This window comes from Micromesistius poutassou (genome assembly GCF_964030765.1).
Source record: "Micromesistius poutassou genome assembly, chromosome: 9".
Classification (NCBI taxonomy): domain Eukaryota; kingdom Metazoa; phylum Chordata; class Actinopteri; order Gadiformes; family Gadidae; genus Micromesistius; species Micromesistius poutassou.
In genome coordinates, this window is record NC_140279.1 from 16044780 (window position 1) to 16071576 (window position 26797).

The 26797-nt window shown below is 49.6% G+C and overlaps 1 protein-coding gene across 1 annotated transcript in view; it reads left to right on the forward strand.

The window, feature by feature from the left end:
• herc2 (HECT and RLD domain containing E3 ubiquitin protein ligase 2) overlaps positions 1-26797 on the forward strand; it is a 67881-nt gene that overhangs the window by 33286 nt on the left and 7798 nt on the right. The window contains 42 exon segments of the mRNA XM_084472939.1: positions 68-298; positions 581-719; positions 1001-1147; positions 1607-1749; positions 3094-3355; positions 3767-3909; positions 4075-4173; positions 4552-4720; positions 4893-5018; positions 5388-5496; positions 5773-5912; positions 6260-6450; positions 6565-6670; positions 6943-7034; positions 7470-7645; positions 7838-7949; positions 8340-8421; positions 8918-9152; positions 9513-9690; positions 10287-10368; positions 10585-10756; positions 10864-11008; positions 11719-11944; positions 12339-12510; positions 13791-13977; positions 14263-14406; positions 15399-15590; positions 16090-16243; positions 16780-16887; positions 17298-17429; positions 17836-17994; positions 18923-19041; positions 20210-20335; positions 20793-20948; positions 21409-21723; positions 22583-22797; positions 23378-23555; positions 24165-24326; positions 24628-24719; positions 25666-25805; positions 26231-26418; positions 26772-26794. Of these exon segments, the coding sequence (XP_084329065.1) occupies positions 68-298; positions 581-719; positions 1001-1147; positions 1607-1749; positions 3094-3355; positions 3767-3909; positions 4075-4173; positions 4552-4720; positions 4893-5018; positions 5388-5496; positions 5773-5912; positions 6260-6450; positions 6565-6670; positions 6943-7034; positions 7470-7645; positions 7838-7949; positions 8340-8421; positions 8918-9152; positions 9513-9690; positions 10287-10368; positions 10585-10756; positions 10864-11008; positions 11719-11944; positions 12339-12510; positions 13791-13977; positions 14263-14406; positions 15399-15590; positions 16090-16243; positions 16780-16887; positions 17298-17429; positions 17836-17994; positions 18923-19041; positions 20210-20335; positions 20793-20948; positions 21409-21723; positions 22583-22797; positions 23378-23555; positions 24165-24326; positions 24628-24719; positions 25666-25805; positions 26231-26418; positions 26772-26794 (6467 nt within the window).

Consider the following 26797-nt stretch of genomic DNA (forward strand, 5'->3'; position numbering starts at 1 on the left):
CCCCCAAAACAAACATAGAGTTCAGTCCACGACCGTCTCCTCTCTCCTCTCCCGGCTGCACTTTCAGTCCTTCCTGGAGGAGTACTTCCCCGACTCGGAGGGTCCGCGCGTGGGCAGCCTGATGGCCGTGCTGGCGGTGATCGGCGGCATCGACGGGCGCCTGCGGCTGGGCGGCCAGGTGGTCCACGAGGAGTACGGCGAGGGCACGGTCACCCGCATCACACCCAAGGGACGCATCACGGTGCAGTTCCACGACATGCGCACGTGCCGGGTGTGCCTGCTGAGCCAGCTCCGACCGGTTCGTCCCAAACTGTGTCCTCCCGTCTCATCGCACGCTTTCTACTGGTTCACCTCCTCCATAGATACAACATGTTCAAAATGAGTTGTTTTATTGGTTCAATACGCGGGGCTAAAGCTTCAAATATCAGGCGTACAAACTGAGCTAAAACATGAATAAAACAGGAGGATAAAAAAAATGAAACTAGAATAATAGAAAAGAGGCATCAATGTAAAACGTGAATAAGAATCATTTATGTTTAAATGAAATGTCTAACTGGTCTCTCCCTCCTCTGGCCCCCAGCTGCCGGTGATATCGTTCAGTGTGCACAACCTGCCCTTCACAGAGCCCATGCTGGCCGTGTGGGCCCAGCTGGTCAGCCTGGCTGGGAGCCGCATGGAGAAACACCGGCTCAAGAAGTCCCTTAGTCGTGGACTCACAGGTACACCCCATAATAATCACATCAGACTGATGTTATAGTGGGTCACTGGCACACCCCATAATAATCCCATCAGACTGACTCAGTATTGTAAAGCACTTTGGATAAAAGCGCTATATAAATGCAGCCCATTTTATTTTACTTTTTTTTTTTTAAACCATTTTTACACCATAATAATCCCATTAGAGCGATGTGCGGACAAGGTGGCCCTTGACCTGCTGGTCCAGTCGTGGTCTAGCTATCGGTCCGTTAACCTGGTGACCCATCCCCATGTCTCTCTCCAGCGGACCAGGTGGACCTCCACCTGCTGCGCTGCCAGCAGCTGAGGCTGTACATCCTGAAGGCCTCGCGGGCGCTGCTCTGCCACCAGGACAAGCTACGCCTCATCCTGGCCCAGCCCGCCGTGCTGGACCCCGGACCCACCCCCAACGGTACCCCACAGCCGCCGAGCCACACTCAGATCCAAGGGAACCGCACCCACATCCCAGAAACCCTATTGAAACAAACACGCACGCACACACACACACACACACACACACACACACACACCACCCAGCATTCTATTGAAACACACACACACACACCACCCAGAGACGGCGCGGGTCTCAGGTGGGTCCCGGGTAGAGCTCGTTAAGGCCGCTCACCTGTCCTGTCCGTGGTGACCCACCTGTACATCCGCGGCACCTAACGAGGGCTGGCTCTGGAAGACTCACACACACACACACACACACACACACACACACACACACACACGGGGGCTCTGTTTTGACAGCGCAGCGACGTCACCAGGGCCCTATCTTCGGTCTGCTGTGGCCCCTTTGCTCTGCCCTCTGGGTGTTTGGTCCCCCTTTCCTTTTATAACTCCTGTCTCCTCTCCCTCCCGGCCCCAGAGGAGCCGGTGGCGACCTCCCCAGACGTGGGGGACCTGTCCCCGGAGGGACCCTTGCCACCCCTCATCCTGCTCCAGCAGCTGCTGTCTGCCGCCACCCAGCCCTCGCCCATCAAGGCAATCTTCGACAGGCCGGAGCTGGAGGTCAGGAGGGACGCTTTAGATCACTTTTAATGACGGTGCTGGTGGGTCGGGGTGGTGGCTCCGGCAGCATTGGGGTCACTGGAGTATGAAGTTGTGGATGTATCGCTGTGTGTTTGTGGATTGAAAGTTGATCTTTGTACCTACAGGCGGTGTCTTTGCTTGGTCTGTGTGTATACTAAACTTACACTGTAATTATTATGTTTTTTTTTTCTTATTTGTGTATGATAAACATAAATGCCGCTTTTCCACCGCCAGTACCTACTCGACTCGACTCGACTCGACTCGACTCGCCACGCCTTATTTGCGTTTCCATTGGCAAAAAAAGTACCTGGTACCTAGTACCGGGTACTTTTTTTTAGTACTACCTCCGTCGAGGTTCCATGCCAGCGGAGTAGGTACTTTTGTGTGACGTAAACAGGCTGCTGGTAACTGATTGGCCAGCGGCTGTAAATGGGAATATTCACTCAAGTTAAGTTGTGTCCGGCGTGGTTGGAGTCCACGAACCCGCTCCCGAGGGGGACACTGATCAGCGTTTCGCCGTGTGTGTCGCTCCTTTCCCGGGGCTAGAGTTAGGCTGCGCGTCGTTATGTGTGTCGGGCGTGGTTGTGTGTGTCCGGCGTGGCTGGAGTCCACGGACCGGCGTTTCGCTGTTTCGTTTCAGTGTCGTTCCTTTCCTAGGGCTCGAGTTTCGCCTCTATCAACGTTACCGTATGACAAAAATAGACGCGCAGTCATTGCGCTTTTTATTTTATTTTATTTCCCATCATAACCTTTCCCGGGAATCAGGAAATAGTCTTGATCAGATTCAGATTTCCCGGGAATCGCGTCTCCCGTGATTAAAACCTAATGACGACCCGCCCATGGTGGAGAGGTTCTTTTCTACGACCCGCCCACATTGAAGAGGTACTTTTTTAGATGGAAACGCAACCAAACCGAGTTGAGTCGAGGCGAGTCGAGTCGAGTCGAGTTGGTACTGGCGGTGGAAAAGCGGCAATAGACTGCAGCTCTGTGTCTGAATATATGTACATAAGTATATATCTGTCTCTGGCGATATGTGCATGTATATACTTAGGTTTCCTCCACTATATTTGTATATGTATTCTTTTTTGCCATTATAAGGATACAAATAGTCTGCAGTGTTGCCAGAGTGCATGTTTATGGTTAGTTTATAACTAACTTTATGTATACATCTCTATCTCCAGGCTGCAGCTCTCATAGCATGTGTTAATGCATGTTATTGCTGTATGTATAATATCGCTCTCTCTCTTTCCAAGCTGCAGCCCTAATAGCGTGTGTTAATGCATGTCATTGCTGCATGTATAATATATCTCTCTCTGTTCCCAGGCTGCAGCACTGGCCGTGTGCCAGTACCTGGCGGTGGAGTCCACCCACCCGTCCTCCCCTCTGTTCGAGGAGAGCAGCTCCAGCGAGGCCTCCACCCCGGTCACGGTGCAGCAGGTCCGACCCCCCCGCCTGAAGAAGCAGAAGGCCTCCCCGGTGCCGCCGTTGCCCATCGTCCTGCAGCTCATGGACATGGGCTTCCAGAGGAAACACGTGGAGGTGGCCCTGAAGACCCTGTCTGGCACCACCGCCTCGGGAGTCCCTGGTACTGGAGCAGAGCGCCACACACTACACACCACACACGACACACGACACACTACACACCACATCACACACCACATACGGCACACCTATTTAAAGTACAGATGCCGAGGTTTGACTGTCTGATGGATGGGAGACAACATTTGATGCGTGCATGTGTCTTTGAAATGCATTCTCTGTAACGAGATAAGATGGACTATGTTAATCCCACAAGAAAAATGAGGGTCTCACAGCCGAAAGCACAAAAGACTGGTAGAACTAAAAGGAGATACAACTTTTTAAAGGATGAAAACTAAAATAAATATACAGAAAATATATCCATGTATACAAGTCAGTAGTCCTGAATCAGATTATTGTCCGTAGTTCAGATATAGATTTGATTGTCAGTAGTCCTGACTGAGATTCTATTGTCCAGGTGTTGAGGCGTTGGTCGGCTGGTTGTTGGACCACCCTGACGTCCATGGCAATGAGCTGTCGGACGCAGACACCGTGTCGGACGAGTTTTCGGACGAGGAGGTGTTGGAGGAGCTAGAGGAGGCGGAGCCTGCCTTCGCTGTGGTACGTAATTTGCTGCCTCATCACTGAAATCAATCAAAAAATCGATCAATCAATTTTTCACCATTAGATGGCAGCAAACTCACAGATATGCCGTAGCGTAAAGTTGCTCTTTAACTTGCTTGGTTTGTGCTTGAATGGGGTTTGCCTGTCCGTTTGTATGTCCAGCCTTCGGGAGCCGTGGTGACGGAGAGCCAGACTTTCAAGAAGAGGTCTGACTTTCAGAGTAACGATGACTACGCCGTGTATGTGAGGGAAAACATTCAGGTAAACCCAGCGCTCTCTAAGAAGGCCATCGTCTGTTCAGACCTCCCTCATATCGTCTCTATTACCTGTTCATCAAGGATGTTGGCCTTTTAATATGTAGAAGGAATCGGATGTTGGAAGGCTAAGCAGAAAAATGCTACCAATTATTTTGTTCAATATGGTGGACTGTGTTGGATTTTGATGTTATATTTGGTCTGGTATCCCTTTCTTGATCAGAGTTAAAGTCCTACTATGGTGGTCGATGTACATGACTTGTGCCCCCTGTTTTGACCCCTAGCATGACTCCCACTGTGAAACCCAGTCCAGTCTTGACAGTCCCATTCTGTATTCAAACTGAATATAAGACCCAGTCTGACGGTTGACTGTCTCTCTGTGTAGGTGGGCATGATGGTGAAGTGCTGCAGAACGTATGAAGAGGTGTACGAAGGAGACGTGGGCAAGGTGATCAAGCTGGACAGAGACGGGCTCCATGACCTCAACGTGCAGTGTGACTGGCAGCAGAAGGGCGGGACCTACTGGGTCCGCTACATCCACACAGAGCTAGTTGGTGAGCACCCCATACACTGTACGTCCATTATAAACTCATTGAATGGGTCATCTGGATGGACACGCTCAAATGGTATAGTATATAGTTCTACATTGTAGTTCTACTTCTGTTTGGCTGAAATGAGTGCAAACAAGGTGATCCGTTGTAACATCAACCTTTTTCTCTGGCCCAGGTTTCCCGCCACAGAGCTCTCCGTCTCATATAAAGATCGGTGACAAGGTGAGGGTGAAGCCCACTGTCACCACGCCAAAGTACAAGTGGGGCTCCGTCGTCCACCGGAGTGTCGGGGTGGTGAAAGGTAACCTGTTGTTTTTACTAGTCTGAACTCCCTTTTGCATTTTTGGCTTGGTTTAGCATTCGGTGCTAATGCTAAAATGTTGCAGTAAACCGCAACGTTGTTTGCTTTAGTTTCCGATCCTGATCCTAATCTCAGTCAAAAGGAAATGCTTTAGCTTTCATTAGACTTGGTTTAGCTGTCATCGCTAATGCTCACCTGGAGTACATTTGAACATCAACTGTCTTACTTAAGCATTTAGTGCTTCTGGTTTCGTTTTCAGTTCTAATGCTATCTGGTTTGGTTTAGCTATCAGAATTAATGCTTGCTTTGAGTAGAAAACAAACTGTTTTGCTTCAATGTTCAGTGCTAACGCTAACTGGTTTGCTGCAGCTTTCAGTGCCAATGGGAAGGACGTGATTGTGGACTTCCCCCAGCAGTCCCACTGGACCGGGCTGCTGTCTGAGATGGAGCTGGTGCCCAGTGTTCACCCTGGAGTCAGGTCAGTCCCTGAACCATACCCACTCATTTAACGCTTTAAGAGGAACGGTCACACACAGAGTACTGCCCCATCCACCTGTTGTGAAAACATTACTGTCTGCAACAACGTCATTGGTCCAGGATTTTCCTTCTCAATTGGTATGAAGCGGTACTCTGTGTTTAGAATATAGCAGAGCATGACTATATTCGACAGCGGATCAATTAAACACATTGGGTACCCGGTGCCCAGTGGCTTCAGTTTAATCTAAGTTGAGCTGGACCACTTCGTTGTGTTCAGGTGCGACGGCTGCCAGATGTTCCCCATCAACGGCCCGCGCTTCAAATGCAGGAACTGTGATGACTTCGACTACTGTGACAGCTGCTTCAAGACCAGCAAGCACAACACCCGACACTCCTTCGGTCGCATCAACGAGCCAGGTGGGGCCGTTTAATATCATGGTGTCATTTAGGCAGGAGCGTCTAGTGATGTCTACCCCCCCTCTACCTGAGGGCATTCTTGAGCTAAGATTCCCTCAGCCTTACCTACGGTTGAATGACGTCTAACGTATCTTAAACAACAAACTATACGTTGCTTCGAATCAAGGCGTCTGCTGAATGGTAAGGGAACGAGAAACACTTGGCGAGGTTTGCTTGACTCCCAGGCGTAAGGTTCTGTGTGAAAACCCCAAGCACCCTAACCACCAGAGTACCCTTCCCCATCTCCACTATTTCATGGAATAAAAAATAGTTCTTCATGGTGTACCTGTGCATCCCTGTCCCACCAGGCCAGTGTCCAGCGTTCTGTGGCCGCTCGGGGAAGCAGCAGAAGAAGGCCCACAGCAGCCAGAGGGAGCTGCTGATAGACGAGTGGTCGAGGGCCGTGAAGAGCCTCAGTGTTTCCTCGTCCGCCAACCAGGCTTCGCGCCTCATCGACAGCAGCGACCAGTGCTGGCAGTCCTCTGGCTCCCAGGGCAAGGTTGGCCCTCTACCTTTATCCATTGATTGCTACTATGGTGTGGATCAAACATGAATCAACGTCAAAAGATGGGCCAGCTACTCATTGGTCAGAATCTCTTTTGTTTCCCTGCAGCATTGGATTCGGGTGGAGCTGTTCCCAGATGTCCTGGTCCACCGACTGAAGCTGGCGGTGGACCCGGCGGACAGCAGCTACATGCCCTCCCTGGTGGTTGTATCAGGTACAGAAGACAATAGTCTGGTGGCTCATGTGTTCAACTCCAAGCCCAAAGTGGGCTAGATCCCCCGATGTCCACAGTCTTACCTGTCTTACCTAGATGTTGATACATCTAAACCCCATATGCGTCATGTGACCTCAAGTGGGGTCCCAAGCCCATGGTTGGAAATGAACACTGTGGTGGCAAATTGCTAAGGTTCATCCCACTGCTCACGATGGGTAATACTATTAAGATAATGCATTAACTGTTGATCTGTTGATGTGACTCATGTGCAGGGGGCAGCTCTCTGAACAATCTGATTGAGTTGAAGACCATCACCATCAACCCCACAGACACCGCCGTGCCTCTGCTGACCGACTGCACGGAGGTGAGTGAAGCCAAGGGTCATTATCTTGGCTTGATGAGGTTTGGTCTGTAAGCTTAGCTTCATTATCTCTGGTGAGTTAGCTTAGCTTCAACATCGCCGGTAAGTTAGGTTAGCTTAATTAGATTAGCTTCGTTCGCATGGCTTCGTTTTGTTATGCTAGTTAGCTTAGCTTGATTAGCTTACTTGCGATGTGTGAGATTTGTTAGCTCAGCTTCATTATCTTATTGACATTAGCATAGTTTCAGGATATTGGCTTAGCTACGTGAGCCTTCAGGTACATCAAATTTTGCTATGATGTACTGCAGAATATCAATTGTGATGTTTATATTTCACACGTCTCTACTGTACCACCTTAGGGATGATTACATAGAGATTGATTGATTGTCATATTATGCATGTTTTCAAACGTGCATTGTGATGGTGATCTCCCTTCAGTACCACCGCTACATAGAGATTGCCATCAAGCAGTGCCGTAGCTCCGGCATTGACTGCAAGGTCCACGGCCTGAGCATCGTGGGCCGGATCCGGGCGGAGGACGAAGACCTAGCCACCGTGCCCTTCCTCGCATCCGACAACGAGGAAGAGGACGAGGACAAGGCTGCTGTTGGGAGGTGAGGTGGACCCCTTTAGAAAGTCAACTATTAGTAAGAAATATGCAGAAAATGGTGGAACCTTAGATTCACAATAATGCATTCTAGTCAGTTTATGCTACTTTTTTTTCCAACTACATTAACCATTATACATAAGGTCTAATCACAAAGTATCACTGAGTATAAATATGCCATTTGGTCATGTGTCCTCAGCCTGGCTCGCAAGAAGTCTTCAGGGCTGGAGTCGGCTGCCACCATCAGGACCAAAGTGTTCGTCTGGGGCCTGAATGACAAGGACCAGCTGGGCGGCCTCAAAGGATCCAAGGTACTTGGAAATATTAATAACGTTATAATAATAACAAGGTAATCATAATGTTAAAATCCATCAATGTAAGAGCCTACTAGGAGGAGGGCTTGAACGTGTAATTGCTTGGGGGTTTGACTCCCAACCTAAAGGTATTTCGGTTTGTTTCCCCAATGCACTTGGGCAAGATGCCCTGAGCCCCAGCTGCTCCTTAATGACATGTTTCTGGAGAGGAAATGAAATTGTGCGGTGTAGCAGGTGCCTTTTAGATTCACTTGTGGTGATGTGGTGATTTACTTGTGGTGATATTACACCGTGACCTAGTTGAATTATCTAATTCAGAGTTCTCCTGGATCGCCCCTCTCCAGGTCTGAACCCTGTGTGTTTTTTTTTCCTTTTGCTCCACCGTAGATCAAGGTGCCTTCGTTCTCCGAGACTTTATCTGGCCTCAACGTGGTGCAGGTGGCGGGCGGTTCCAAGAGTCTGTTTGCCGGTGAGTCAGTGGACAGCTCAGGTATATGTGCTACGTACCCTGCTGAGAGTGCACAATGGAAAACTCGGAAAGTGGAGCAGGGATCTTAAGGGAACTCCTCCTGTTTTTTGTGTTCTTGTGCTGTCTGTGTGTAGAACGCTTAGAATCACTACACTAAAAGTGTGCCATCTAAAAACACCACTGACCTCAATATCTATAGGTGTAAGATAATATAATATTCACATTAATAGTTATTATATTATTTATTTCATGAATTAATCCCAGAGGAAAAATGTTAGTGTTCAGGACAGTATTACAATGACATATAATAATAAAATGCTAAAATCTACAAAATAATCCCTCAAAATACCCAAGTCCAAGTGTTATTGGTACCATATAGCGTCTATCAAATCGTAGTATGCCCCTGGTCCAGCCTCTACAGCTTAACCCCTTCTATGGACGAACTTGGATAACGCTACAGTGTGTGACCAACGACGTCCTGGTGCTTGCTCCCCAGTGACGGTGGAGGGCAAGGTGCACGCCTGCGGTGAAGCCACCAACGGCAGGCTGGGCCTGGGCCTGTCCAGCGGCACGGTGCCCATCCCGCGGCAGATCGCCGCCCTCAGCAACTACGTGGTGAAGAAGGTGGCGGTGCACTCGGGCGGGCGCCACGCCATGGCCCTGACCGTGGACGGCAAGGTCTTCTCCTGGGGCGAGGGCGACGACGGCAAGCTGGGACACTTCAGCAGGATGTGAGCCAGTCACGGGTCCTGTGTCATGTGACCACCGTTTTATCTGTAATGGGAATGGGTTTTAGTAGCGTGGTAATATGTTGAGTACCTTCACATGCAAAGTAGGGTTCTCGGCATTTTATGGGAATCGAAAGGATGTGCCTCATAAATATAGTAGAGAGAGTAGATGGTACATAAAAAAAATTGAAATTAAGAAAAGTAGAAAGTATTTAACTCGGGTTATAATCTGCCATGTTGCCCCACTGCCAACGTGACTTCTTTTTTTTTTTGGGGTGTGTGTTTTTCTCGCACCACTAACCTACTCAGAGGGAAGGGTGGCATATACCAACTGGGCTAACAAAAAAAATGGGTGTCTCCCAGGAACTGTGACAAGCCGCGGCTGATCGAGGCCCTGAAGACCAAGCGGATCCGGGACATCGCCTGCGGTAGCTCCCACAGCTCGGCCATCACCTCCAGCGGGGAGCTGTACAGCTGGGGCCTGGGGGAGTACGGGAGGCTGGGCCACGGGGACAACACCACCCAGCTCAGGCCCAAACTGGTATGTCGGTTTTGCTGGCACCACGTTAGTCTCTGTGTTAGGAGCTGTGTTAGTACTTGCTTGTTCTTTTATGATCTTTTTTATTCTGAGGTTAAAATGACTGAAACCTTGAGAAAAAAAAACTGTTTTTTTTTCTTACAAATCCTCATTGGATCAACAAACTTTTCTCTACTTGTGCTTTTCCACGGTCATCTGAGGCTTTTGAACGGTATCTTGCTGATTGTCAGCTACAGTCCTGAACAACAGCGCACAATATATAAAGCCTACCAAACAAACGTCTTTGCAAAACACAGAAAAACAGCAGAAGACATCTGTGTTCAAGCAGCAGTTTTTTATCCTCTAACGTTCCTGTCCCTCATCCTCTAACGTTCCTGTCCCTCATCCTCTAACGTTCCTGTCCCTCATCCTCTAACGTTCCTGTCCCTCATCCTCTAACGTTCCTGTCCCTCATCCTCTAACGTTCCTGTCCCTCATCCTCTAACGTTCCTGTCCCTCATCCTCTAAAGTTCCTGTCCCTCATCCTCTAACGTTCCTGTCCCTCATCCTCTAACGTTCCTGTCCCTCATCCTCTAATGTTCCTGTCCCCTGTCGTCCAGGTCAAAGTTCTCCTTGGACACCGGGTGGTCCAGGTGGCTTGTGGGAGTCGAGATGCCCAGACCCTGGCCCTCACCGATGAAGGTAACAACATTTTCAATCATACCTTTTTAGCTTTGCTTTTTTTAAGCAAACAGTGTGTAATATCCTGTTTTTGTTTTGTTAATTTAAACAAATTTATACAAACAATTTAATATATTTATACAAATGAAACAGATTTTCCTTGACTTTGTGTTTTGCACGAATAGCAAAAGGTTTGATTGATTGCCTTCCGCTCTGGGTTGTGGTTCTCCTCCCCAGGCTTGGTGTTCTCCTGGGGCGACGGGGACTTCGGGAAGCTGGGCCGCGGCGGCAGCGAGGGCTGCAACATCCCCCAGAACATCGAGCGGCTCAACGGACAGGGCGTGTGCCAGATCGAGTGCGGCGCTCAGTTCTCTCTCGCGCTCACCAAGTCCGGAGTCGTCTGGACCTGGTGAGACGGCCGCCCGCTCACTGTCACATTCCAGACTGTCACTCTTACCAAAAACCCCCTTTGTGTCCGGGACGCTCACGGTCTCCTGTTGTGTTTCTTCCCACCAGGGGGAAGGGAGACTACTTCCGGCTGGGTCACGGGACTGACGTGCACGTGCGTAAGCCCCAGATGGTGGAGGGCCTGAGGGCGAAGAAGATTGTGCACGTGGCGGTGGGGGCGCTGCACTGTCTGGCCGTCACCGAGACGGGACAGGTGTGTAGGGGCAAGAACACATCCTCCATGCACGCAGTTTATCTTGTGTGTGTGTGTGTGTGTGTTTATAGTAGAAATGTGCATGCTCTTCATAAATCAACGGGTGTATGTGCACTCCATAAATCTTTAATAGTGGAAGTGTGTGTGCTCCATGTATCTAGTGTGTGTGTCTGCGCTCTATATTTCTTTTATCTATATTTATTGCTCCTCCTCTGACCTCCTCTGGCTAATCGTCTTCTTTCATCCTGTCTAAAACTCTGTACTCGGCACTAAGTGAGGCATCCACGTCATCTCCTCTGGTGATCTGAGACCTCATGTATCAACTGCTTAATAGATGGCTCTTAGAGGGCTGAGTGTTAATAGGAGGGGTTATATAAACCACCCACATCCCACACACTCGGTGAAAGCCAAGTTTAGTGTAAGAGAACTGCATAAAAAAAAAAAAATCTTCAACAAAACACAAAATCCAATATTCGTTTAAAATGAGATGGCTCTATTTTTCAATCCCAGGCGGGAAATTGAGGTGTCACAGCACAAAGAACAGAACAGGCCAGTAGTTTATTTAAAGATGAAATAAAGAGAAATCGAAAAAAGTAGTTAAAAAAAACTAAACTTTTCATTCAAGTCAAATGCGTGACCTCTCTGTGAAGAGAGGTGTTTGGTGGGACCCGTCATCGTAATCAATGACAACGTCGTTGCCGTTCTGTCAGGTGTACGCGTGGGGCGACAACGACCACGGGCAGCAGGGCAACGGGACCACCACGGTCAACCGGAAGCCCACCCTGGTGCAGGGACTGGAGGGCCAGAAAATCACCCGGGTGGCCTGCGGCTCCTCCCACAGCGTGGCCTGGACCACCGTGGACGTGACCACGCCGTCCGTCCACGAGCCCGTCCTCTTCCAGACCGCCAGGGACTCCCTGGGAGCCTCCTACCTGGGTAAGCACTGACCGCTCGTTAACCAATCGGAACACACTCATCGCCTTCCTGGGTAAGTGCTATCAACTTGTTAACCAATCAGAACACACCCATCTCCTTCCTGGGTAAGCACTAACCACACATTGACCAAACTTCCCTCCTCCTACCAGGGCAAGGGAGGAGTAGTTGTGTTAGAATTGGCTGTGGTAAATGAGGCAACTCTTTTAAAAGTTCTGATTGGCTGCGGTTAACAAATGGTTACCGACGTAAGGAGGTGTGTGTTCCGATTGGCCTAAGGAGTTGCATCTTAAAAACTCATTTTTAGAGCCTTTATCCTCTGGCGTGACCTGAAGTTGACCTCTCGCGTGTTGAGCCAGCTTGACGATGCTTATGGGGGTCGGTTGTGGTTCTGCAGGGGTCCCGTTGGACAGCGACTCCTCCTCCGTCAGCAACAAGATGAGCGGGCAGAGCAGCGCCAAGGCCAACCGGCCCTCGCTGGCTAAGATCCTGCTGTCCCTGGACGGTAACCTGGCCAAGCAGCAGGCCCTGTCCCACGTCCTCTCAGCCCTGCAGATCATGTATGCCAGGTGAGATCCCCTGCGCCTGCGCTCGGGGACAAACGGGTTTACTTGTGGAGAAAGGTCTGTGTCTGCACAGACTGCACAGCTCCACAGATCACCGACCGACTGCTGCACTTTGTTGTTTTTAGCCGAATTTCCTTTGTTGTGACTAGGGATGCACTGAAATGAAAATTCTTGACCGAAACCGAAAATGAGGAAACCAAGGCCGAAAACCGAAACACCGAAATAAATTATTATGCCAATTATTAGTAGGCCTACCATTGCATTTATAGCTATGACTGTGTACTAACCTCACTAAAATCAAGGCATTGCAATTCAAATAATAACTCAATTACAATTATTAAAAGTATAAAAATATTTATTTAGCACTGAAAAAACAACAACACCGTTTTCCGTTTTGCACTTTGCAGACGGTCCCTAAGCTCGCGGATGATAGCCGACAGCTCATAGAAGCTGTCGGCACTTTGCGGACGGTCCCTAAACTCGCGGCTGATAGCCGACAGCTCATAGAAGCTGTCTCATAGCGAGCCGTCGCTAAAGACGGCTCGTTTGGATGAAAACAAGGTTGTAGCTGGTTCTCTAGATTACTACATTTAGTCTTTTTCAGATATATGGAAATATGCCCACACCGCAGACATGTTGGCGCAAAGGCGCTTATCCAGACAAGCGTGTGCTGGCCGCGGGTTTTGTTTGCGTCATCACAATTTCCTGTTTCGGCCGTGTTGTTTCGGTGATAAAAGTGTTTCGGCCGAAAGCGCGCTTTTGGGCAATTTTCGGCCAAAAATTTTCGGTGGCCAAAATTTTGGTGCATCCCTAGTTGTGACGCATTCTTCTAAAATATACCGTGTGCATATACAATAGCAACTCAGATTGTACAAAGCAGCTCCTATTGTACACAAAGGCACCCTGATTAATTACATATAAAGCTTCTCCTATTATACACACCACACCAAGTACCATGACTCATGACATATAAAGCTGTTTCTATTATACACACATACTGTGTATAATTTTTCTGTCAATTTTCTGTTTGACTATTTGCGTCACACAGGAAACGACCTGTGTGCAGGTCGTTTCCTGTGTGACGCAAATCTTTTGTTTAATAAGGCATTACTCTGGCAACCTTTTGCCGTGACTAAATATAGAATAAAGATAATGCACGTATAATTTCATGGTTTAAGTCCCACCACGCGCCTTCCAAGACCTGTGACTCTGGGGCAAGCCTTCTCCGGCATCGTCATGGCAACGCCACCGTCATTATTAAGCTTCTCCTCTCCTCCCACCAGGGATGCGGTGGTGGGCGCCCTGATGCCCGCCTGCATGATGCTTCCGATGGAGTGCCCCTCCAGCTCCCCCGTGCCCCCCTCCGACACCTCCTCCTCGTCGGGCATGAGCGATGACGAAGGCTCCCCGGTTCCCCAGGAGAGCGAGGAGCGGCTGAGCCCCAGCCCCTGGCAGGAGCGGAAGGGAGAGGTGAGGGAGCGGCTGCCCGGGTTCCTGGACCTCTAAGGGGGGACTGGGCACGGGGAACAAGTCATGGGAGATTGAAAAATACGATTTGATCCTTTTGACAACTTGGTTTGAAAAAAAAATCAAGCCTTCTCGAACAAGAAAATACTTTGTGCTAGAAAGGAAAAGTGTACTTTTCATATTGGTAAAGTTATTACACACATTAGTACACACTATGTACTAATGAACCTGGACCTGAAACTCATAGTTACATTATTTGTGTGTGTGTGTGTGTGTGTGTGTGTGAAGGGTCCGTCCTCGGAGGACGCGGTCACCCCGTCGTCAGCGGTCACGCCCTCTGCCTCGGGCGCCTCGTCACGACCCTTCATCCCCGTCACCGACGACCCCGGCGCCGCCAGTATCATCGCCGAGACCATGACCAAGACCAAAGAGGTAAGCCAACGACAACTACTCTCCTCACGACCTGACGCTCAGGGCTGCCTCGCTCGTTGAAGCTGCTCTGGATCACACTATTTGGTCCGGGGTCACTGGCTTATCGGGGGCCTGGTAAGTGGTTTATCCCCCCCCAAAGCAAACCCACACGCACACCCTGCCGTCCATGGGATTAGCTTTGTTCACCTCACTAAGCAAACAAACCCCAAAGCTGTGAATGAAACGGCAGGATACACCTCGAGACATTGCTGAAAGTGAATCGACTGACGACAACGTTGATCTACTTTTAGAAAGTTCACCGTGGTTTCCCGTGGAGACAGTGATTCCACAAGGTGACTCAAGTTTTGTTCGGGCGTAGAAAACTCGCAAGCCCGATCGAACCTATCCAGTGATCACCGGAGACATCGGACTGGAGACTGGAGAGGTGGTCACTGGAGAGTGTTAGATGAAATCTGACCTGTCCAGTGAACCAACGCCAGTCCAAAGTCTCCTGCGTGCATGACCTGCAGATCTCCGAAAGGGTCACCAAGTAAACTCTAACCAAGTCTCTCATGCGAGCCTATGCACACTTAACCCACAGGTTAGGGAAAGCTGCTCAAGGTTCAAGGTTCAATAGTAATGAGGTTTAGGATTTAACACCGTTAATAGAGATAGGGTTTTTATGACCTGAGTTGGTAGGTCTGTCAATAGAGTTGAAGCTGTGATTGTATATATTGATTCATTTGTTTGTTTACCCCTACATTATTTATGCAATTCTTTATTATATTATCTTATTATATTATCAATGATTTTGGACAATAACTTTGCCTTCAGATGGATGAAATTGACCAGGTGAATTCATCCTTCTAGTAGAATCAAATACCTAATATTAGTTAAGTTGGGTTCAGATCCGTTTAAGCCTCGTCGTCACGCTACAGTTTCCTTGATGGTTTCTAAGTGTTGTCCCCCCCCCCCCTCTCTCTCTCTCTCCTTCCCCACCACCGCTGCGGCAGGACTCTGAGAACCAGAGCAAGGTGGTGGGTCCCGAGCCCCAGTACCTGGACGAGTTCACCACCCTGCTGGTCCCCGACGACACCCGGGTGATGGTGGACGTGCTGAAGCTGGCCGTGTCCCACCGCTCCGGGGACAAGGGCCGTGACGTGCTCTCGGCCGTGCTGTCCGGCATGGGTACCGCCTACCCACAGGTCAGCCAATCAGAACACGCGTGCGCACACGCCCGCACACGCGCACACGCGCACACACGCACACACACACACACACACACACACTGTACCTGGGTGATGGATGGATCCACACAGACAATCGGCACACACGCCTCCTTACCTCGGTAACCCTTTGTTGACCACAGCCACTCAGAACACACCTCCTGGCTGGATAACCGCTCGGCACTCGTTAATCATAGCCAATCAGTACACGCCTCCTTCCTGGATAACCGCTCGGCCCTCGTTAATCATAGCCAGTCAGAACACGCCTCCTTCCTGGATAACCGCTCGGCCCTCGTTAATCATAGCCAATCAGAACTCTCCTCTTACCTGAGTCACCACTTGTTAACCACAGCCATAGAAACACACACTCCTATCATCTGTGACCCGACTGGGGGCTACCCTACGCTCTCGGGGTATTTGTTTTGAAACAGGCGTCCACCCATCTTAATGTATATATCTACGTTCTGTGTGTGGACAGGTGGCGGACATGCTGCTGGAGCTGTGTGTGACGGAGCTGGAGGACGTGGCCACAGACTCCCAGAGCGGACGCCTCTCCTCCCAGCCCGTGGTGGTGGAGAGCAGCCACCCGTACACCGACGACACCTCCACCAGCGGCACTGTTAAGATCCCAGGTGCGTCACCTCTAACCACCAGCTGAACTTAGGTAGCGAGGGAGCAGTTTCAAATGGCCTAGAAGACTGATAAATGGTCTGGGAAATGGCAAGGTCATCTGTACCTCAATCACTGTTAGCCTCAAAGGGCTTCGCAGGCCGCGTTTTGACACCCCCTACCTGGAGCCCTCTATAAGGACAAGGAAAAACTCTCTCTCTCTCAGAGAGACCCCTCCTTCGAGGGACTGTGTGTGTGTGTGTGTGTGTGTGTGTGTGTGTGTGTGTGTGTGTGTGTGTGTGTGTGTGTGTGTGTGTGTGTGTGTGTGTGTGTGTGTGTGTGTGTGTGTGTGTGTGTGTGTGTGTGTGTGTGTGTGTGATGGTAGCATGGCACGCGTCGAAAGAGAGCTGATGTCGGATGAAAATCAATCATGAATGTGTGCTCTTCTGAATACCTTGCACGACAACAGACATCAGTCTTAATTTCACGGCGGTTCATTCATCCCCACGACCCCCCCTCGACTGTGTTTGCCCCCCCCCCCCCCCCCCCCCCCCCGTAGGAGCGGAGGGCCTGAGGGTGGAGTTCGACCGCCAGTGCTCCACGGAGCGGCGCCACGACCCCCTGACCGTCATGGACGGAGCCAACAGGATTGTGTCGGTGCGCTCAGGTGAACACGGATCACAGATTACCCGGGGTCCAGGGGTCACCCAGGGGGAACACCAGCACATGGGTCGCCGGCCCCGATGCTGAGCTCCACTGGAGCCAGCAGACCTAGGATTGTTGGCGGGGAAAACATATTGTGTGTGTGTGTGTGTGTCGGTGTGTGTGTGCGTGCTTCTTTGTGTGTGCATGCATGTTTTTGCATCTATGTTTGTGTGTCGATGTGAGTGTGTGTGTGTGTGTCTGTTTGTCTATGTATATGTATCTCTGTGTGTGGAAGTGTATCTGTGTGTGTCTATGGTTGTGTATATGTGTGGCTGTGTGTGTGTTTCTGCGTACCTGCATATATTCATGTGACTGTGTGTGTTTCTGCATACCTGCATGTATTCATGTGTCTCTGTGTGTGCGTGTGTGCAGGCAGGGAGTGGTGTGATTGGTCCAGTGAGCTGAGGATCCCAGGAGACGAACTCAAGTGGAAGTTCACCAGCGACGGCTCGGTCAATGGCTGGGGCTGGCGCTACACTGTCTATCCCATAATGCCCGCCGCAGGTGAGGCCATAGCAACCACCACGAACCGTCTCCTCCCATGCATCACTTTGAGTTTGAGTGCTCTCAGAATGAATAGAAAGTAGAGGGAGGTGATGTGCTGACAGTACTGCGTTTCCTGTGTGACGCAAATCTATTGTTTAATAAGGCATTACTCAGGCAACAGATTATTCGATTTTCTTTCTGTCTTGAGAATGGCTTGCATACGAATAATGCCTTGCATACTTATAATATTAAGAGCCCTGCAAAATATGGACAATGATAATTATAATCCAAAAATACGTCTGTTTTTATTGCTGCCGGAAGACTCCAAATGATGTCCGGATGTTGACTGTCTGTGCCCGTCAGAGGCTGCCCACGCTAACTTCCTCCACGCCCCTCTCGGTCCGTCCTCCTCCTGTTCTCCCAGGGCCCAAGGACCTCCTGTCGGACCGCTGCATCCTCTCCTGCCCCTCCATGGACCTGGTCACCTGTCTGCTGGACTTCAGGTTCAACTTTGCCTCCAACCGCAGCATCGTGCCGCGGCTGGCCGCCTCCCTGGCCGCCTGCGCGCAGCTCAGTGCCCTCGGTGGGTAGACCCTCTCGCTCCTCCTGTCCGTATTTGCCACAACGCTCACACCCCACCCCACCCACACCCCCCCACCCCACCCCTGCTACATTGACCTAGACCCCCCCACCGGGTGTGCATTGTCCAGAAGTCTCACTCCCTCACTCCCAAGTCTACCCCTCATCCTCCTCCCCTCCCTGTCCACATGATCATGGATTTATTTCAAAGCTATTACAGAAAACATTTCGATCACATGTATGTCACAGAAGAGCAGATCTTATCTGCGTATCCTATATTTCGCATATATATAAATACATAATTTGTGTTTATTACATATACAACAAATGTAATCATTCTCTATAATATGAGCTGACATAACATACAAATAGTTATTGATTAACATTTATTTGTATTGAGTCATTAGAGCTATGTCCTTAGAGTAAAGAAAAAATATTGTGATTAATGATTAAAGGAGAAACTGGCCTGTTTAAGCTACATTTAGAAAAATCTAATTCCCACCCCTACCTTTATGCCTCCCTCCAAAGCCGAGCCTGGGATTAGCTTGCTAGCTCTAGCAATAGGTCTGCCTCACGTTGTGGCAGACTCTGTTCGTGCGCAATGAGTGCACAGGCAAAGTACGGGCAGGTTACTGGGTAGGTAGGGAGACGAACAGGTCGACCATCCAAGCATTTCATTTCACAGCTTGAATGAAATGATCGGACGGGCTTATTACAGGCCTGTGACAGCCAAATATACCATATTACCATATAAATATACCATGTATATATTTATTGATTGCTGTCGGGATGGATGGAAAGAGAATTTCAACACATGATAAAAAAAGGCTTTGAAGAGAAATTGCCTTCCCCTGATTTAATAAACTGCAAATAAAACTGTGTGTGTGTGTGTGTGTGTGTGTGCGTGTGCGTGCGTGTGTGTGGCGCTCCAGCTGCGAGCCACAGGATGTGGGCTCTGCAGCGTCTGAGGAAGCTGCTGACCACCGAGTACGGCCAGTCCATCAACATCAACCGCCTGCTGGGCGACGGAGAGGGGGAGGCTCGCACCATGGTGAGCCCTGGAACCCCACACACACACCCCCCCCCCCCCCCGCCCGGGAGACGGAGGACACACACAGAGGACACACCCCCAGGAGACGGAGGACACACACAGAGGGCACACACACCCAGTATAGAGAGGACTCAAAGCCCCGAAGAAATGCTTTGAAAAAAAAGTTTGACAAAAGAATACAGTAATAACAATAATAGTAGTAATAGTAATAATAATGAGTAAGAAGACAATGACATTATAAGACGTTTTTACACTGCCAAGCCGGTTCGGTCGCAGCTTGGCACGCCCGGCAATTTCACCGTCTTATCTCAAGTTGCCTGTGTAAAGCCGCCGTCTTTCCCCGTCTTCACAGAGCGGGCTTTCGTGGTTCGTGGGAGAAGGCGGGGCTGTGCACGGAGTCTAGACCTCTTAAGAATAATTTGCATACTATGAATGTTTTTCTTTTTTTCCCATTCAAGAGACTTGCATGCAAGAATGAGTATACATCTGAGTGTAGGCTACAAAACCGATTAACTATTTACAAGTGCAAAAACGCCAACATATTCTTTATTTTGCTGACCACTTGTTTTTTATCCCGACAAAAGCCTCGTGAGGAAAGTTCCTCTGCGTCTCTCTCGTAGATCGCACCATCTTTCAACGTCTTCATTTAATGCGACTGCATCACCTTCTCTCCCATGATCAGCAGCTCGCGGATTTCACTTTCTCTCCATTTAGAACTGCTCATGTTGATATCGCTGCGTTGTCTCTGTCTAGACAACGCAACAACACCTCTATCCAAGCATTCCCCCCCCCCCGGAACCGCGGAGCCGAGGTGCCGTTGCATTTACATCAGAAATAAACCTAAACCGCCAATGTGTGTAGGGTCCTGGAGGGTAAATTGGGGTGCTAGCTCAAGCAGGCAATTTACCTTGGGCAGTGTAAACGCGCGGACCGTGCCGCGAAAAAGGCGTGCATAAGACGGGCATATTTGGCAGTGTAATAACGTCTGTAGTCAACATGATTTTTTTTTTTTACATGGAGCCCTGACATGGCAATAAATATTGGGCCAGACATGCCTCCACAGGTGGGTCACAGCATGAAGAAGTTTGTGAAACCCTGCTCTCGAACTTCACGGGTTGTGCTACGGTTTTAACCATTGTTATGTAATGTGTGTGTGTTGGACTTACAGAGTTTTACGGGCAGTGCGCTGGCCGCCCTGGTCAAGGGTCTCCCCGAGGCGCTCCAGAGGCAGTACGAGTACGAGGACCCCATTGTCAGGGGCGGGAAGCAGCTGCTGCACAGCCCCTTCTTCAAGGTACACTCCTAGTCTGGGGCTCTTTAGCTTAGCATTAGCTACAGTAACCATGAACCTCCAAGGTACACTCCTAGTCTGGGGCTCTTTAGCTTAGCATCAATTGCTTTGTGGTAAACCAGGAACAAGCTCACCACCAATTCACTGTTTTTAGTTTTCAACAGCAAGGGCACTTAGGAGACGCTTTTATCCAACGCGACTTAAAACCATTCATGCACACATTCAGGGGTTTGATCAGGGACACTTCCACACTCGACTCAGTACCCGGGGGATCGTACCAGCAACCTTCCGGTTACGAGTCAACCCGCTCTACTGACACCTTTCCTCCTGAAAGTTGCTCACAAATAATGTGTTCAAATCAGAAGGCATCATTTGATTATGTCAATCTTGTTATTGTGGTTGCTATACCATCACTACCATCGTGGTTCTGATAACCATCGTTACCGTGGTTGTGTTCCAGGTGCTGGCGGCCCTGGCCTGTGACCTGGAGCTGGACACCCTGCCCTGCTGTGCGGAGACCCATAAGTGGGCGTGGTTCCGTCGCTACTGCACCGCCTCCAGGGTGGCCGTTGCCCTGGACAAACGGTCTGGCCTGCCCAGACCCTTCCTGGACGAGGTAGGGGACATGCTTGTCTTATCAATGTCTCTGTCTCTATATAGAGGTCCCAATGTAGAGGGATCTCTAGTGGTGGATCTAGCCCTCTGTCCCTCCTCACTTTCTTTATCTGTCTCTCTCTGTCTCTGTCTCTGTCTCTCTCTATCTCTGTTTCTCCCTCTCTTTCTGTCTCTCTCTCTCTTTACCTCTGTCTCTGTCTGTCTCTGTCTCTCTCTCTCTCTCTCTGTCTGTCTCTGTCTCTCTCTGTCTGTCTCTGTCTCTCTCTGTCTGCCTCGGTTTCGATCTTTCCCTCCCTCCATGTGTCTCTACCCCGCCTCTCCCGCCTCTCTCTCCCTCACACATTAATCTTCTTATCCATACCGTGACCATCCCCCCCCCCTCCCTCCCTCTCCCCTCCTCCTCTCCCATGTGACCCCCCCCCCCCCCCACCACCGTCTCCCCCCCCCCCCCTTCCCTGCAGGTGACCAAGAAGATCTGTGAGCTGATGGCGGACCACGAGACCATGAGCGGCCTGCACGAGAAGCACGACACGTTCCGGCGGGAGCAGGACGAGCAGCTGGTGCAGTGGATGAACCGCCGGCCCGACGACTGGACCCTGTCGGCCGGCGGCAGCGGCACCATCTACGGCTGGGGCCACAACCACCGGGGCCAACTGGGGGGCATCGAGGGGGCCAAGGTCAAGGTGCCCACCCCCACCGAGGCGTTGGCCACGCTGCGGCCCGTCCAGCTCATCGGCGGCGAGCAGACGCTCTTCGCCGTCACGGCCGACGGGAAGGTCTGCGTCTTTGTGCTTTATTGTGTTAACTAAAGGGTGACATTTTTACTCCTTTTTTTATTAGATGGTGAATGAAGCTATAGGTTAACTCTTTATACTTTTCTATTATATATGGTATGGTTAACCCAAAGGATTACATTCTTATACTATTTTATAAGATGATATGATAAAGCTAAAAGTTTTTACTCTTTATACTTTTCTGTTAGATAATATGATGAAGCTGAATGTTTACCTTTTATACTTTTTTATAAGATAATATGATAAAGCTAAATGTTTTTGCTCTTTATACTTTTCTGTTAGATAATATGTTGATACTGAAGGTTTACCATTTATACTTTTTTATAAGATAATATGATTCAACCGATTTAAAGGTTGAGGCTCTGACTATTGACATTTATTAAATAACAGACTCAATGAATACCCCAATATCACGTTAAAGTATTTGTTCTTTTCAAACAAACTCTCCACTTGGAATTTATTCCAGTCATCACGAAACATCACAAAGCAGAGAATACCTGTGTGAATATATGACTCTTTACTTTTAACTATTTATTCCAGTTTAAAGTAACATGAATAAACCAACACCAGGTTCAATGTTCAATGTAACCTCTCGACACTAAACTTTGATTTAATCCAGTTTAAATTACGTGACAACAATTCTAAAATATGTCAAACCGCCCAATACAAAGACATGAGACGAGATAAGATGGCACTTTACGCATCCCAGACAGGAAATTTGGCTGTCACAGCCAGGTAATACGGCCGCAGATACCATTATACGGTACCACGATATCTGTTTTTATTCCATCAAATCCCTCAGCAAACATTCCATCCTAACGTGACGACTCCGTCTCCCCAGCTGTACGCCACGGGCTACGGGGCGGGGGGCCGGCTGGGCATCGGGGGCACAGAGTCCGTGTCCACGCCCACCCTGCTGGAGTCCATCCAGCACGTGTTCATCAGGAAGGTGGCGGTGAACTCCGGGGGGAAGCACTGCCTGGCGCTGTCCTCCGAGGGGGAGGTGTACTCCTGGGGCGAGGCCGAGGACGGCAAGCTGGGCCACGGCAACCGCAGGTGAGGAGGCCCGCCGGGGGCTACTGTTGTTACCTGATGTTACCGGGGGCTACTGTTGTTACCTGATGTTACCGGGGGCTACTGTTGTTACCTGATGTTACCGGGGGCTACTGTTGTTACCTGATGTTACCGGGGGCTACTGTTGTTACCTGATGTTACCGGGGGCTACTGTTGTTACCTGATGTTACCAGGGGCTACTGTTGTTACCTGATGTTACCGGGGGTTACTGTTGTTACCTGATGTTACCATGGGTTATAGGTGTTACCGGGGGTTACTGTTGTTACCTGGGGCTACTGTTGTTACCGGGGGTTACTGTTGTTACCTGGGGCTACTGTTGTTATCGGCGGTTACTGCTGTTACTGGGGGTTACTGTTGTTATCTGATGTTACCAGGGGTTATGGGTGTTACTGGGGTTGCTGTTATCTGATGTTATCGGCGGTTACTGCTGTTACTGGGGGTTACTGTTCTTACCTGATGTTACCAGGGGTTATGGGTGTTACCGGGGGTTACTGTTATAACCAGCTGAGAACTAACTATCTGAGATCTGACCCCATGATGTCCCTGTCCCGTCCTCCCCCAGCCCATGCGATCGCCCCCGGGTGATCGAGTCCCTGCGGGGCGTGGAGGTGGTGGACATCGCGGCCGGGGGAGCTCACAGCGCCTGCATCACATCCAGCGGAGAGCTCTACACCTGGGGCAAGGGCCGCTACGGCCGGCTGGGCCACGGGGACAGCGAGGACCAGCTCAAGCCCAAACTGGTGCGTGGTGATCTGGCTCTGGTCGTCTGGCACAGCACACTTGTTGACCAGGGCCGTTGATGGGGACCTTGAGAACCTAAGAAACTGTTGTGGACTTGAGTATTTTGATGTGTGATTTCAGTTTTACTGCACTACCACTCTCTTTAGTTTTTGGTTTTTGTGCAGCACTTTAACTTCTCTTGCAGCTCCCTCTTTATATCCAAAGCTATTTACAAGCGAGGCTGAGCATCAACAAAGCTTCTTGCGAGCGAGGTTAAGCAACACCAGAGCTACCTGGTTTCTATAGAAACAACTGGACATTGTGTAAATATATATATATATATATATAATGCATAATAGTTTGATATGGAACAGTGTATAAGTCAATATCTATAATTGTATGTCTATACCTTCATGTGTGTAGTCTATATCTATAATTGTATGTCTATACCTTCATGTGTGTAGTCTATATCTATAATTGTATGTCTGTTCATGTGTGTAGTCTATATCTATAATTGTAGGTCTGTTCATGTGTGTAGTCTATATCTATAATTGTATGTCTGTTCATGTGTGTAGTCTAGATCTATAATTGTATACCTCCATGTGTGTACCGTTCTGTGTGCGTTCCAGGTGGACGCTCTGCAGGGCCACCGGGTCATGGACGTGGCGTGTGGCAGCGGGGACGCCCAGACGCTCTGTCTGACGGACGAGGACATGGTCTGGTCCTGGGGGGACGGTGACTACGGGAAACTAGGGAGAGGGGGCAGCGACGGCTGCAAGGTGCCCATGAAGGTAGGTGATACCCATGCCCCCCCCCCTAACCCCCCCCCCCCCTCTCATTAGTGTTAAGTGCTCCTGGCTGTCACGCAGGGAATCATCCCCTAACCCTACCCTTGTCGATGAGAGATGCTTTTGACTAAAGCGTCCAACAAATTGCATTAGTCTTAATATGTTCTTCAGTGCTTGCAAGTCGCCTTGGATCAAAGTGTCTGCTAGATGACAAATGCTAAACGATGGCTTGTGTGATTGGTGCGTGGTCTTTGATCTTTGACCCTTGACCCATGTTTTAATCGGTGACCCCATGACCCTGCAGATTGATTCGCTGACGGGTCTGGGCGTGGTCAAGGTGGAGTGTGGCTCCCAGTTCTCTGTGGCCCTAACCAAGTCTGGGGCTGTGTACACCTGGTATGTATAGATTTATATTGTTTATATATATATATATATATATATTTATGTGTGTATTCATATACAGTAAGTTCTACACTTGATTGTCTGTATATTTCAAATTAAAAACACGAGTCATATGGTATTCCATTACATTAAATTATTCAGTAGTAAAATACTGCAAAGCGACCCAGTGGATATGAACTTGTCTTTTTAAGAAGCAAAGTGTATGTTTTATTACATATTTTATCTTTGAATACGAAGTGGTGATATTTTCTTAAACTCTTAGGCCTCATCCACAAGTGATTTCTGATAACCTATCTTTCGCCCTACGTTTTAAAAATATTCCTGTCCGCACCACGGACAGGAAGATACGGAATGTACGGAAGATATTTCTGTCCACAAGAGAACACAAAAGAATGAATGCCATGGCGATAAAACATCAAACACCACAAAACAGAACATTAGGAGCATGTGCATTAATGGGCCTCTTCTTGAGCTGCAGATAGCAGCAACAGCACAATGGTGTACTGATAACGTAACACGAGGTTGACGTCACCGTGTTATTCACACACGTAAACACACGTAAACGCGCCGGTAGGTTGCCCTTGTTTGTATGTTTCTGCTACAGCAATCCCCATGTGGAAATTGAGGTCATGATGTCATCTTCTTGAAAAACCTCCATTTTACCGGTCATGTGAACAGATAAACAAGAGTTTTGAAAAAGTCACCACCCTGGAAGAGTTCTGTGACCTGAGACATCGCTGACGTGTGGACTAGACCCCAAAAACGCAGAGAAAAGTGTTTTTAGAAATACCCAACTGTGTGTTGACCAGGCCTTACTATCCTCCAGTCTCTCATGGTAGAGGATGTTGCAGAGGGGTCATGTGACCCTGGCCAGAGAGCAGCTCATGTTAAGTGTGTGTGTGTGTTTATGTATGTGTGTGTGTGTGTGTGTTTGCCAAAGGGGTAAGGGAGACTACCATCGTCTGGGACACGGCTCCGACGACCATGTCCGCCGGCCCCGCCAGGTCCAAGGGCTACAAGGGAAGAAGGTCATCGCCATAGCAACGGGGTCGCTGCACTGCGTGTGCTGCACGGAGGATGGTATGGATGAACTGCCCTGTCATCACTACGGTCTCGGTGTGTCGCTCATGGACTATTTAGGATTTACTAGAGGCTTCACTCTGAAGCAATTTACAGTAGAAATAAATGTAAACACTGCTCATTGACGAGCAGGTCCCTACCTGCTCCTCAGTCAACCAGTATTTACATTTATTTCTATTGTAAATTGCCAGGGGGGAATCTTACTCAGGGATGCCTACAGGAAGACTGCGGACATTGGGCATGGAACCCAGTACCTTTTGACTAGATGTCAATCACTCCAACCCCTAGACTATCCTCCAATCCTAGTCGTCTTGGTGTCAATGCCAATTTTTTTTAGACAGTATAGTAGTTCTTCCCGTGACGCATTGGTTTGTCGTCGTTGCAAGTGCCGGTAGAAAGCTGCGGGGTGTTTTTTTTCCGCTCAGGAGAAGTGTACACGTGGGGCGACAACGACGAGGGCCAGCTGGGCGACGGGACCACCAACGCCATCCAGCGGCCGCGGCTGGTGGCCGCGCTGCAGGGCAAGAAGATCAACCGGGTGGCCTGCGGGTCGGCCCACACCCTGGCCTGGTCCACCAGCAAGCCCACCAACGCTGGCAAGCTGCCCGCTCAGGTAGCCAGCCACGCAACACACCGGCACCCTACCGCTGTTGCCCTGTGAATTCCACCTCCTCACACTAGATGGCAGTACGACTGCGACGACAACACTACACACTCCCACTACGCCTCCACTGGGTGTATTAGCGAGCTAGCAGCTAACCCCCCCCCCCCCCCCCCGCTTTGTGACCACTGTCACCGTGGCTGTACTCTGCTGGCTGTATAGCGAGCCGGCTCACCGCTGTGTGTGTGTGTGTGTGTGTGTGTGTGTGTGTGTGTGTGTGTGTGTGTGTGTGTGTGTGTGTGTGTGTGTGTGTGTGTGTGTGTGTGTGTGTGTGTGTGTGTGTGTGTGTGTGTGTCGTGCTCCAGGTGCCGATGGAGTACAATCACCTGCA